This window comes from Zingiber officinale, chromosome 2B (assembly GCF_018446385.1).
Source record: "Zingiber officinale cultivar Zhangliang chromosome 2B, Zo_v1.1, whole genome shotgun sequence".
NCBI lineage: Eukaryota > Viridiplantae > Streptophyta > Magnoliopsida > Zingiberales > Zingiberaceae > Zingiber > Zingiber officinale.
The window spans coordinates 74,966,450-74,980,725 of record NC_055989.1 but is presented as its reverse complement, the minus strand read 5'-3'; the positions used below and the strand labels follow the sequence as shown (position 1 = coordinate 74,980,725).

General features: G+C 35.3%; 1 protein-coding gene across 1 annotated transcript; it reads left to right on the top strand.

Moving 5' to 3' along the window:
- Positions 1–2,519: 2,519 nt before the first annotated feature.
- LOC122045904 (amino acid transporter AVT1C-like) lies at positions 2,520–14,179 on the top strand. The gene is made up of 13 exons (XM_042606328.1): positions 2,520–2,668; positions 2,770–3,006; positions 4,919–5,244; positions 5,448–5,662; positions 5,755–5,778; positions 11,935–12,115; positions 12,233–12,452; positions 12,556–12,691; positions 12,781–12,800; positions 12,941–13,086; positions 13,242–13,285; positions 13,382–13,444; positions 13,927–14,179. Exons 2-13 carry the CDS (start codon positions 2,777–2,779, stop codon positions 14,023–14,025), a joined length of 1,704 nt encoding a protein of 567 aa, XP_042462262.1. The 5' UTR covers positions 2,520–2,668; positions 2,770–2,776; the 3' UTR covers positions 14,026–14,179.
- The last annotated feature ends 97 nt before the right edge of the window (positions 14,180–14,276 follow it).

The following is a 14,276-nucleotide window of genomic DNA, read 5'->3' as shown; positions in this document are numbered from 1 at the left end:
AAAACTCATAATTAATTACAGTTGAATCATTGCCATAATCCGACTACATCCCTAATCCATTAATTTAATTAAATTTTTAAGTCGGATATCTTCATACTCGGTTATCCTAATATCTATATTTAATTATTTAATCGAGTTTAAGAATCTCTTATCTGATTAATTTCAGATAGGATATCGATTTGTGTCCGATCTACTCGTACGAGTGAAAGATAGAGGGGCAAAGTTCCCGACATAAAAAAGGGGCGAAAGAGAAGAGGACATTTTAATGTTATTTTGTTTTTAATTTTTGAAAAGGAGATGTTTTGTTTGTTTTTTTTCAACGTAAACGTTTTTCTCTTCTTTCTAAGAAGCATGATGAAAGGCTCGACTTTAGCTTATGGTAGTCTATCTCTTCACATTCGGAAAAAAAAATTACATATATATAATCTCAATTTGACTCTCTCGGAAATCATCGATTCGATTTCATGAAAATTTTTAAAAATTCAATATTTTTTTTTTTTGTGTGCCTTCAATTCAAAGAAAATATTTTTACAGATAAATATTTTTGGAGAAAAAATTTTTACAGATAAATTATAATTGGGCTCGTATTACAGATATTTAAATGACAACTGAAATATTTTATCAAGGCATCATAGTTCCAAGGGCATTCTCTTAACCTTCTAGACATAACGATTGATAAATAAAATAATATAATTATGAAATTAATAAGATAACTAAGTAAATAGAATTAAATATCACATTTATCGCCCGTAATAAAATTATATTTAAGGACCCCGACAAAAAATCGCGGACCACGGTGCTCAATATTTAACGTTTATTGATACCCAACATCTGTATCTCAATTATTTGGGCAAAAAAAATGAAAAATCATCTTTATTTTAAAAACACTCTCATTTTAAAATATCAAAAAATATCTCATATTTCAAAAATACCTGATCCAATATTATTGCAGCAGGCTTTATATTATAGTAATTTTGATTAAAACTATTCTAATAATATTTCATTAATTTTAATCAAATTAAAATAATTTTGACTAATATTAAAATATACCTAATTAATTATATGAGCATAAATCATACATCTTAAACTTCGATAATTTAATAATAATAATCATAACAATAATTGGCATAATATTATCTTCGGTGATCATTTGGATAAGTCCATTAGAACATCAAAATTACTGTTCATGAAATTATTTATTAAAATATTCTGATAGATGAAAGTTTACCATTTTAAAAACTACAATGCCTTATCCTCAAATATACCCGCGTACTTTAATATTTTTGAGAGTATGGATACTAAGCAATTTATCATTTTACATGATTTATATATAATTAATATATATTATTTAAATGAATCATTATCCATGGTGGTAAAAAGACAAATATGGTCACCCTCAGCGTCTCCGTCAATCCGTCCCAGGACCAACACGGAGGAGGTAAATCACGGGCGGCTACCAGCCGAGCTACTAACCTTTGGAATAATGACTAGCACATAAGGAAGACATTTTATCTTGGCTTTGCCGAGATTTTAACCTCAGACTTTATGGTAACAACACTTCATGCGCTAGCCACTAGACCGTTCCGAGAGGACAAATGAATCATTATCCAAAGAATAATAGATTGCTGGTCATTTATTGTAAATATTTTTTAATTTATTTTGATAATCGATGAAAAATATTTATAAAATTAAATAACTCATGTCTAAAATTAATCCATATAAATTAAATATCTAATACTAATTAAAAAGTATTTAAATATTTTATCAATTAAAGAAAAAAATTTAAATTATTGTATCAATATAGAAATTATTTTTTAGCGTATTGCCGGTGCATTAATTAGGGTTGGCCTTCTAAATATTTTGCTTGATAGCGTTTAAATGACGAGAGATTTTCCTTTTTGACCACTGGAATAAATCAAAATTTCACTCAACACCCATACATTTCATGAAACGAATTTAGGCGTTCCCATGGGATTGCATAAGTTTGAGAGGGAGACATTTATTATAATAGGGTAAGGATTAATTTTTAGTGAAAAAAAAACATTCTTCCATTCTTCGTCATTTATAAGTCGGCTATAATTTTTTTTAAATTTATTTTCCTTTACTAACATGAGAGAGAGGTATTTGAATGAGTAAATCATTTTTTACTATAATGAAATAAATTTAGATAACTCCACTAGTTGGTCAAGTAGTTATTCTAATAAATTTTCAAATTAATTCTTTAAAAAAATAATCGGATGCACGAAATTTTCTTCATACGGATCCCAGAGAAGAATTTATTGTACGCATTTAAAATTAATTTTTAATGGATATAAAATATGAATATCTATTTTTTTAATAAAGGCCATATATTAGAATAAATACCCTCGTAATTTGACTCTTAATGGGATTATGGGAAGTAGAGGACTATCTGGAAGGACAGCCATGACAATTATTTCTTTTACTCAAATGAAATAAATTTAGAAACTAAGGCGGAGAACGCATTTTAATTTTTATGTAAGTAACTAGGGGGCGTGAAGCACATTTTGATACTTGAGGGATCAAAGTGTAATTCGATCATCTGCCACTATAAATTCACATCGGATATTCTTCTTCAGTCTCGCTTCGCCACACTTCTCTCTGCTTCTTCTCAGATTGCGGCAGCTCTTGAGGTTTCACTCCACTTCAAGTAAGTTCGATCCTCTCTCTTTATCTTCATTTTTGTGCCTCACTAGCTTTTAGATCTGCCGTTCGGCTGATGCGCGCGCGTGGCTTTTTGTGGGATTGAAGGGGAGAGATGAGCAACTTGGCGTCCGATCGCAGTCTCTTCATCGAGAGCGAGGAGGAGGAGGAGGAGGCGGAGGATGGCGTCAATGAGGAGGGAGGGCGAAGAGAGTCGCCATCCGCCGCCGAAGAGGACTCCGAGAGTTCCGATTCGTCTTCTTCTCCCGACGACGACGGCGATAGCGGCAGTGCGCCCCGGAGCAGGCCAAGTTCGTACTCCACCAATTGGCCCCAAAGTTACAGGTACCGCGGACACCTTTTGGATAACCCCTTGCCTGACCCATGATCGAGATCTGACGGCAGGGGAGATCCTGCTTCCCGGCCGTACGATCTGGATCCAGTTGGGGCCTGAGATAAGGTTTTATCGGAGACCTAGTATTTTGGGGTATTTCTTCTTCAATACGACAGATCATTAGCCTGGATGTTTGTTTTTTCCCCTGATAATTGGCAAGGAATATTTATTTCGTTTGTCGATGCAATTGATGGGATTGCGGGACAGTCATTCCTATTTAATGCCAGTTTCCATCCATTAAAACGCTATGTTCAATAATACCAAAATTAACTCTCTTTTTTTTTTTCAACGAAAATATAGCCAAAATTAACTTTCAAGGAAGTTTTTCTATAAGCTTTATTTTTATCTAAGCTTAGCTAATCTCTTCTATGCTGCGGCATCTCACTCTATTGAGTTTCACTGTTCTCTGAGATACAAGTTTCTCAAGTTAAATATATATATCTCAATAGTTTTGTTAGAATTCAGTCGAGATTGCCTTTTGTCCTCTCATAAGCTTGGATTTTGTTTGATCTACCATCTTTGTTGGCGTACGAGAATTACACTTCTAAGCATGTATCACAAAGAAATCTAGAAACCAAAGCAGTAGCGTAGTTTGTGTTTGATGATATAGCTTAGCAATAATTGAACCAAACCGTGGGAATGGCATGTAGCAGTAGTATATGCTTGGCTTGTTGTACTTATTTTGTCATAAAATATTCTATACGGTGGATGGAATGAGCTTGAGTATCCCAACAATATATGGTGATCATTGAAGGTCTACGAAGTTGCTCAAACGAAGCCATGAAAATTGCTAGGGCCAGTTTGCAAGGTAGGGCAAAAGTGGGAATAAACAGTCCTGCCCAGTCGGCACGCCAGGAACTGGCAAACAGCATGGACATGCAGTCTAAATCATTTCTTTTCGTATCCTGAATTGGCTCTTTTGGCGCCATGCTCTACTAAATGGCTAAAACGTGGGCCAAGACTTGCGTAACATGGGCCTGTTGAGCCAGTATTATCTCATATTAAATTATTAAAATTTTAAAATGTATTTTTAACATTTAATTATTAAAAATAATATTGATAGAAGAATTTATTTCTATAATTTCTAGATATATCGATTAAAAAATTGCGACTAGAAAAGTAGTAATAGTTTGGGAATTATCTTTATATATATATTTTTTTATTTAAATTTTTATGATTGTAAATAAACATTGTTGGAGTTATACAAATACAATTATTATTATATTTTAATTTGAAAATATTATGTTTCAATTTTTAAAAACAGAGGGTGAAGATTCGCATGTTGCCTAGGACTCAAATCACCACAGGTTGCAATGTCATGGTTAGGGGTGCAAATGAGTCAAATCGCTCGCGAGCGGCTCGATCAAAACTCGACTCAAGTTTGAAGTTGACCGTGCTTGAGCTGAGCTCCAGCCGACTTGATTAGAAATCGAGCCGAACTCGAGCCTAATTATTTAAATTAGTTGTATACTATGTTGTTAGTTTATCATAGTATCAGTACTATACAATGGTGTTAGTTTATCCCTTTCAGATGCAATACTTGAATAAATAAGAAAATCTTGAACGTGATAAATTTGTTTTCGAACATTGTAGTCAATGGAGGTAATTCAGGTGACTATTGCAGGTTGTTCTTCTCTTAAAAAAATCTGTAATGTTCAGCTTCTTCTGAGTAAATTGATTAAAAAACTGTAGTTAGTTAAAAATTGTTAGCATCTCCCTGCAACTACTAGAGTTATAATCAATGATGGTTATATATATCTACATTAGTTAAACATAGTCTGATTGTTTCTAATGCTGTATAATGTGTGGTGTGATAATGCTCAGATTTAACGTACACTACCCATTTTTCCTTGAATGTTCCAGGCAATCAATGGACATGTATAGTAGTCTAACATCACCAACCATAGGATTTCTGGGGACTCCAACGCTTAGCAGATTGTCCAATTCCTTCATTTCTTCCTCATTTCGATCAACCAAGCACACACCAGAAATCATTACATCACTTATAAAGCCTTTGTTGCCAACCACTGTTGCCGATCAAGAACAACATGATGAAATTGAAAGAAGGCAGAGCTCACATACACTATTACTGCCATCAAGGAAGCCATCCTTGGAGAAGATACAAGAGAAGGTCTCTCATGAATTTTCGATTGCCAAAAATTGTTCCTACGGACAAGCGGTGCTCAACGGTCAGTGTGTACTCAACCTAAATTTCTTATTAATTTGAATTATCTTCCTATTCATATAATACCGATAAAGTTTGGACTTGTTTGCAAAACATATAATTGTTATCAGATATCTTATATTTTTGGATTGTTGGATTAGGCCTTACTCTTTTTCTCCCCCTGTTGAATTACCAATTGTGCTAAAATTATGTATAACTTATGTTCAGGAATTAATGTGCTATGTGGGGTTGGAATTCTTTCTACTCCTTACGCTGTTAAAGAAGGAGGATGGCTCAGCCTGTCCATACTTCTCATATTTGCTTTGCTTTCCTGGTACACTGGCATTCTTTTGCGCTGTTGCTTGGATAGTGAAGAAGGACTTGAGACTTATCCTGACATTGGTCAGGCTGCATTTGGCACTGCTGGTCGCCTTGTCATTTCTGTATGTATAAAGCATATTAATTTCTTATGTTCTTTTCCCTTTTAACAAATCTACTAATACTTATTGTTTTTTTTCTTTTTTGTAAATTGCAGATAGTTCTCTACCTCGAGTTGTATGTAAGTTACACTTGAATTCAAACTGTCTTTTAATTTAAAAAACTTTTGAACTCACGATCATGTTCTCCAATCAAACTTTCTTCATAGTATGGTTTATAGGACTAGCTATTTGCTTTGTATGAGTTTTCATAGCATAAGTAATATTTGGTTTTGAAATAAATCTGAAATATCAATTTTAGTGGATTGTAATTCCTTTCATAAATAATAACTATTTATTATTCATTTTAGGAATATCTCTTAACTATTTCATTCTTCAAATAATATATACTTTTTACTTAATTCTTTTCTCTAAAGTGGTTTGGGTTGGCTTGATTATTGAGCATTGTAACCATGTCAAGTGGGCTGGACGAATTGGTCAAAATGGTTGGACATAGGAGTCTAGAATGAGTGTGCTAGTTACGTGGGTTGGGCCAAATGATCTAAGTGTGTTTAGTCCTGTTGGGGTATGTCTGATGTAGTGTGTACTTAACACGTTTCGCAAAACATGCGACGGAAGTAAAAATATGACAATAAAATTATTTTATTACAACACACACCACACGCATACAAGATATAATCACCCAGACATAATCGTAAAATAAAAATTTAAAATAACAATTATTCAAGGTATACCTTACGGAAGATGCATAGGGAAAATGACATAAACTTTAGCGACGTACACGAACCTCGCCTCTATTCCTATCCACGCCGAGATCTTCAAGACAACTCTGGTGAGTAACAAGGTTTGCCTCCGATTGGTACTAGCCAAGTGTGGAGGTGATGCGATCCAAGAGAAGGAAGAAGAAACAAAAGCTTGAGGAAGAAAAACTTCTTCCTCTTGGTTTATGGTGGGTGGCAACAGAGAAAGGAGAGAGAGAGGGGCTAGGCTTCCAAAAATCTAAACTCACGAATAATGAATTGGTTCTTCTATTCTCTCCACCATATATATATATATATATCTTAAATGAGTTGGATAAAAAAATCTAAACCCGGTCCAAATTCCTTAACCAAAATTTGGTCCATTAACCTCTTGGTTTGGTTCAAAAACAAATCAACTTGGTTTAAACCAAACCAATTTGGTTGATTACTAAACCAAATAGGATCTAACTCTTCCATAGGAGTTGTGGCCCATCTGTACTTCCATTCTGATAAAATATTTTCCATATTTGCCCTTCGTTTGGCCCAACCAAACATCTTTTCTCTTGATCTGAAAAATCGAATTTTCAAATTTGTTTTATGTCTTCTAGATACTTGTAGTATGTGTGTCCTAATAGGTTCTTAGTTTATCTTGGTCGTCCATAATTAATTATTTAAATATGGATCAATTATGAGTAGCACCTAGTAGTACATCATGATCCCCAATTAACCAGAAAATTACAGTTGATTCCAGAACTAGTTCTAAATCTTTCAATAGCTACAGAGAGTCGTGTCTTGTTCCTTTTACTCATCTTATACCCACTTGGTTCAGGACATGATCTATGTGTTTGTCCGTATTAGATTGACTACGTCACACCTAGCCAAAGTAATCCTTCCTCGTCCTATGGATTCAAATTACTCCTACATGTGTCTAAGAGTCTCATACTCTTAACATGTGATGCTTTGTAAAGACTTTGAGTAATAATCCTGACAAGAGGGGGTGAACAACCCTTGGGCGGTTGGCTAGAGGGGGTGAACAACCCTGCAAAATTAAAACAACCTTTCTCGATCTTTTATAGCTAAATTAAACTAACACTTGCATATAATAAATTAGAGACTAAAAGAAAAAAGAGGCGTAAATGATTTACTTGGTTACAACCGAAGAGGTTGTTAATCCAAGGTTCACTCTCAAAGTCTCTTTCAGGCGGAGAAGCCACTTACAACGTTGATGGCTCACAGTGACAAAGCTAGAATCAATTACAAGTGTTTCTCAAGTCTTGTTCTAGCTTCTGGGACCAGGATTGTATGGATAGCCCTGGTTGGGGCGCCTGGAGGGGGATAAACCTTTATCCCCGTCGCAACGGATCGCGTTTGACGCGTTCCGGATAAACATGTCCAGGTGCTCGGAAGGGTTCTGGGTGCCCTGGACAAAAAAGTCTCGGTCCCGGTCTTCCAAACGGGCTCCGCTCGCTTGGGTGATCTCGGCCATCCGGAATAGGGTTCATCCGAACTCAACTTCTGACCTTCTCGAGCAATCTTCCGCTCCTGACTTCTCGTCCCTTGGAATCACCGCGTGTTTTCTTCTCGTCCGCCAGTGTACTCTTCCGCAGCGCTTCGTCCCTCGGATGCACCGATCTCATTGGCCCTCTCTCGTGTCGTCCTTTTCGCCGGCTACGTCTTTTGCTCGTCTCCTCGAGCAACTTTCCACTCCGACTTTTTGTCGCTCAAAAACACTGCACACTCTCTTTTCGTTCGCTCGCGTACTCTTCTGTAACATCTCGTCCCTCAGACACACTGAGCCCATCGGCTCTCTCTTGTGTTGTCCTTCTCGCTAGCTACGTCTTTTGCTCGACTACCTGTACTCCTAAGTTCCTGCACACTTAGACACAGGGTTAAAAACCAACAAGACCTAACCTGACTTGGTTGATCACATCAAAACCACCTTGGGATATCAACAATCTCTTCCTTTTTAATGTGATCAAACCTAAGTTAGGGTAAACAAATAACAATTATAAAAAAATTTGTAAGTACACAAATCAAGTGTAAAAAATATTAAATTTTGCAACTACAAAAATTAAGTGCAAAAATTAAAATTTAAAATTTTGTACTACCCTTCCCTAGACTTAATCTATTTTTACTACTCCTTTTGATCACATTAAAAGTGGGGTATGTTAAACATATTACTTAGAAGGTTGAAAAAAATCTAAGGGTTTAAAAAATCTGAAAAAAAATCAAGAAGTTTAAGCAGTTGAAAATCTAGAATTTTAGACTTGGAGAAAAAAATCCTGAAAATTTTTATAACAGTAGAGCAGAAAAAAATATATAATGTTCAGCAAAAATAATTTCTGTTCTACATAAAGTCATATTTTAAAAAAATGCTTAAACATAGTTATTAAAAAAAATTTGAGATATTTTCTGAGAATATATAAAAGCAAGTGACTGCAGAAATATAAAATTTCAATAATTGACTTTTTGAGAGTTTATAGAAAATTCACAAAAAAAAAGTTCGAAAAAGTTTTCTTTCTAAAAAAAATTAAGTTCTAATTAATTTCTAACATAAATCTTGCAAAGATATTTAATTTAAACATGATTTTGAAACTCAATATAGGTTCCTATCTACTGGATTTATCAAGAATATTTTAGGAACATATTTTCTAGACAATTTTGTAATTTACCCCTTGTGAAATTTATAATACCAATTTAGCTTTCGATGATATTTGAAATTTCTTTATGGAGCAAGAGAAACATTTATGCATGAATTATCCTTTTCTAATATTTCTATTTTATCTTTTAATTTTGCATTTTCATCTATTAATTTTTCAAATTCTTCCTTTAGACATGCATATTCTTTCTTTGATTTGATATACTTTGTTCTCTTCTTGTACAATGATTTGCTTAGCATTTGTACAAATTTATATAATTACTCTGGAGGAAGTTTACTTACTTGACTTACCATATCGATTTATGATGCGCCCCCTTAGTGATGCTTTTCTCTGACAATGCTCCCTCTTCATCGATGCTTTCGTTGTTCATTGAGAATGAGCTTGCTTCATTTTTTGGTAGGTACTCGACTATTAGAGCTGTTCCGGCAATTTCCTCGGTTTCAGATTCTTCTGATGAAGACTTGGTGTCTATCGAGGAGTTGAATTCGGCTTTTTTTGATTCTTCATAGAGTTTCAAGAACTTTTCCCAAAGTTCTTTTGCACTTTGGTAGTCGTCGATTTTGTCGAGATCTTCAACAAGTAGTATGCTTAAAAGATGAAATTCAGCCTTATCATTTGACGTAAAATCGTCACGCTGCTTTTTGGTCTAGAGGCGTTTTTCGATTTCTTCTCCGTTCGTGTTCTTCGGTGCTTCATAACCATATTTTATTATTAATAAAATATTAAAATCTATCTTAAGAAATATCTATATTCGTCACTTCCAAAACGCGAACTCCCCCCTCGAACATTGGTGGGTAGATGCTAGCTCCAGTCATTTCTTGTTTGGTTCGGTCGACGGTTAGTCCTTCTGAGGTGTACTGACTCTGATACCACTTGTTAGGACCCTCGGGCGACCGACTAGAGGGGGGTGAACAACCCTGCAAAATTAAAACAACCTTTCTCGATCTTTTATGCTAAATTAAACTAACACTTGCATATAATAAATTAGAGACTAAAAGAAAGAAGATGCGTAAACGATTTACTTGGTTACAACCGGGGAAGTTGTTAATCCAAGGTAGTTGAAGCTCACTATCAAAGTCTCTTTTAGGTGGAGAAGCCTCTTATAACGTTGATGGCTCACAGTGACAAAGCTAGAATCAATTACAAGTGTTTCTCAAGTCCTGTTCTAGCTTCTGAGACCAGGGTTGTATTTATAGCCCTGGTCAGGGCGCCTGGAAGGGTTCCATGAGCTTAGAGATGATAAAACTTTATCCCCGTCGCAACAGATTGTGTTTGACGCGTTCTGGATAAACATCACGGTCCGGATGCCCGGAAGGGTTTCGGGCGATCCAGACTGAAAAGTCAACATTTTGTTGACTTTCGATCCCAGGCTTCTGCTCCGGCTCCGCTCGCTTGGGTGATCTCGACCATCCGGAATAGGGCTCACCCGAACCCAACTTTCGACCTTCTCGAGCAACCTTCCGCTCTTGACTTCTCGTCTCTCGGAGTCGTCGTGTGCTTCCTTCTCGTCCGTTGGCGTACTCTTCTGTAGAGCCTCGTCCCTCGGATGCACCGAGCTCTTCGGCTCTCTCTCGTACCATCCTTCTCGCTGGCTGCGTCTTTTGCTTGTCTCCTCGAGCAACCTTCCGCTCCTGCTTCTCGTCCCTCAGAAACACCACGTACTCTTTCATAGCATTTCGTCCCTCAGACGCATCGAGCCCGTCAACTCTCTCACGTGTCGTCCTTCTTGCTAGCTGTGTCTTTTGCTCGACTACCTATGCTCCTAAGTTTCTGCACATTTAGACACAGGGTTAAAACCAACAGGACCTAACCTGACTTGGCTGATCACATCAAAACCACCTTGAGGTATCAACACATAGGGTATACGTCTCCTCACAAGGAGCGGTGAATCCTTTGTGGGCTATCTAAACACCTTCAAGCACTTCGACTTATATCCAATTATCTCAGGTTCACATCTCCAAGGAGATGCTTTGCTTAAGATGTTAAAGTATAAGCCTCCATGACCAACTTGATTTTAATATCTCAAGTCGAAGGAAATTTGTACTTGAGATACAGTAAGTACTTGACAAACATATCCATATATGTAGAGAATCATATGAAGCCTTACAGCAGATCACTTCGATGAACTAGTTATCATAACTAGTATCCACCTCTAACTCTCGACATCTCAATGTCTCTCGTTAGTGAGTAATAGTTGCTTAGTTAGACCAAGGAGTATAACCCGTGCTAGTCTCACAGAATCGATGATATCCAAATACATCAATTCATTGACTAGGAATGTTTCAATACTTTCATAATTACATGTAGAGACAAAATTGGCTGAATGAGCTAGTAGAATTGTTTAAATCAAATGAGTTGGTCGAATGAGTGGGTTGGTTTGCCGGGGCAAGCTAAGTGAATCAAATGGATCAACTAGGGTAACAAGGAAGGCTAAGAAAAAAAAATTACAGGATATTTTTTCATTGTGAAAATATTCCTTTACTTTTCTTTATAATATCCATATGAACCAATTATAAAAATAGTTATTCAATATTCACTATTTTATTCTTTCTTTCTGTCATTCATTCTTTAGGAATTGCTATCACAATCATATGAAGTTTTGCGTTTAATAGCCCCTTATAATGATCACTACCAAAACTACAAGTAGGCTTTATAGAAACTCACCATCTAGAATAGGAAAAAGGAGTAACATAACATGAATCCTAAACCACCCCTCACATTGACGCTTCCATTTCTCAATAAGGGAAGAAAACATTGACATAGGGCTTTCTTATTACATTAGAAACATCTTGTTAGGTTTTATTCATAATTTTTTACTTTTTATTAAATAAATTGATATTTCCAATTATTAATCACTTTTCATTTATAAATTTTGCAGGCTTGCTGTATTGAGTACATTCTACTAGAGAGGGATAACTTGTCATCATTGTTTCCAAATGCTCATCTGGATTTAGGTGGAATACATATGGACTCTCATCTACTCTTTGCTATATTTACCACTCTTGTAGTTCTTCCCACAACATGGCTCCGAGATCTAAGTCTTCTTAGTTACATATCAGGTGACTATATCTTACGATACAAAATAATTACTCGCTCTTAATTTACGGAAAAATTTGAACTTTCAGCATAAATGAAGTAAAATCACTTCAAGTTATTTCTTTGTCAACACTTGGCAGTTGGAGGAGTCATTGCGTCTGTGCTAGTAGTCATGAGCTTGTTCTGGGAGGGTGCATTTGATAAAGTGGGTTTTGAAAATAAGGGAACTCTCCTAAACCTACAAGGTATTCCTATTGCTATTGGCATATATGGCTATTGCTACTCCGGTCATGCTGTCTTCCCAAACATATATTCTTCGTTGAAGAAACCTACTCAGTTCCCAATTGTGCTCTTTACATGGTGAGTGAATCATAATTCAATACGTCAACTTACCGTCACTCTTATATCTAGTAACATATATACAATGTAAAACAGTGACAATCTCCCAATCTTGTATATGTAGTTTTGCAGTTTGCACTCTCTTGTTTGCCGGGGCTGCTGCATTGGGCTACACTATGTTTGGGGAATCGACCATGTCACAATTCACACTGAATATGCCACAGAATCTTGTCGCCTCCAAAATCGCTGTTTGGACTACAGTAATGCTTGCCCCTTGACATTCTTATGCAACTTACTACGGAAACAATTAGCTAGAAATTGATGCTATCTCTTTGGCCTCTCTTTGTAGGTGGTGAATCCAATTACTAAATATCCTTTACAAACTACTCCATATAACCTGATGAATAACGCGAACTGTTGTTCCTTACTAGCATTTATTTTATGTTAGTTCATCACATAATTTATTTCAGATATCACAAGGATCTTTATTTACCTTGACTCAAGAACAGATATGCGTTGACTATCATCCCTTTGGCAATGAGTTTGGAGGAATTGATTCCATCAAACCACATGAAGACGTTTTTATATCCCATTATGATAAGAACAGCACTTGTTCTTTCTACACTGGGTGTGGCCCTTTCCGTTCCATTCTTCGGTGAGTTTGTATGTAAACTGTAAATTTGCTATAAATCTTGGGAATTAGGTTCGAACCAAAGATCCCACTTCTATGCCTAAATGAGAATTCATTTCCTCCAACGTTGTTTTCTATTTTTAAATATTCGATCGCACTTATAATCTTGTTGACATCAGGATTGGTGATGGCTTTGGTTGGGTCTTCGCTTACAATGCTCGTGGTAAGTTATGAATGTTTTTATTAGAAGCAAAATCATTTTGTCACAATGCTCATAAAAAATGATCTACTTTTCCTATTTTTCATCATGCTGTTGCAGTCTTTGATTCTTCCATGCGTTTGCTTTTTGAGCATACTTCGAAGAAAAGTTACAAGGACTCAGGTAATCTTATTGTTTGGTTGATTAGCACTATTAAGAAAACCACATAAGATTAAATCCGATCACATTTTATTTATTTATTTATTTTATTTAACTTATTAAAATTTATTTATTAAAAAACTTATGGAAATAAAACCCAATCTTTAATTGAATTGACCAATAGTAAAATAAATTAAGACATTAGCCTAGTTAATAAAACGTATATTATGTTTCATTTTTTAAAATATAAATAAAAATAGATGCAAATAATAATAATTAAGGCTTAAATAATTTTGTAAACAATTTTGTCCGTAAATTGTTCATGAACGTTAGCAATTATATTTATAACTCTCCATTAAATTTTATTGGTTGTAAACAAGTCATCATCTTACAATTCCTTTTTTCTAAAACCATTATTACTTTCCGATTAAATGCTATTAATTTTTCATCATCTTACTTTTACTTATCTACGAGAATTTATATATCAAAAATATCTTGATTCGTAGGGGTTACTGTGCATTATGATCATCACAATCGGAGCGAGCTCTTCCGTTTGCGGCACAATCTCATCGTTATCGAAGATCATAGACAAGTTGAACCAATGATTCACGATGACATGAAACGATCGAAAGTTCTTAAATCTCTACGTTATTATTGTATATTCAATTCAGAGTGATTTAATTAGCTTTGCGTCAATTGCTTTTTTTTTAAAAAAATTCTGGATCGAGATGAATAAAATCTGGTAGCTCCGTTTATTTAGAATGCAAAATGCAAAATTTTCCATTTACTTCTTAATTTCTTAAATAAATCGTTAAATCAACCATACTCATCCTGACCAACGACCTGCTTTCTCCCA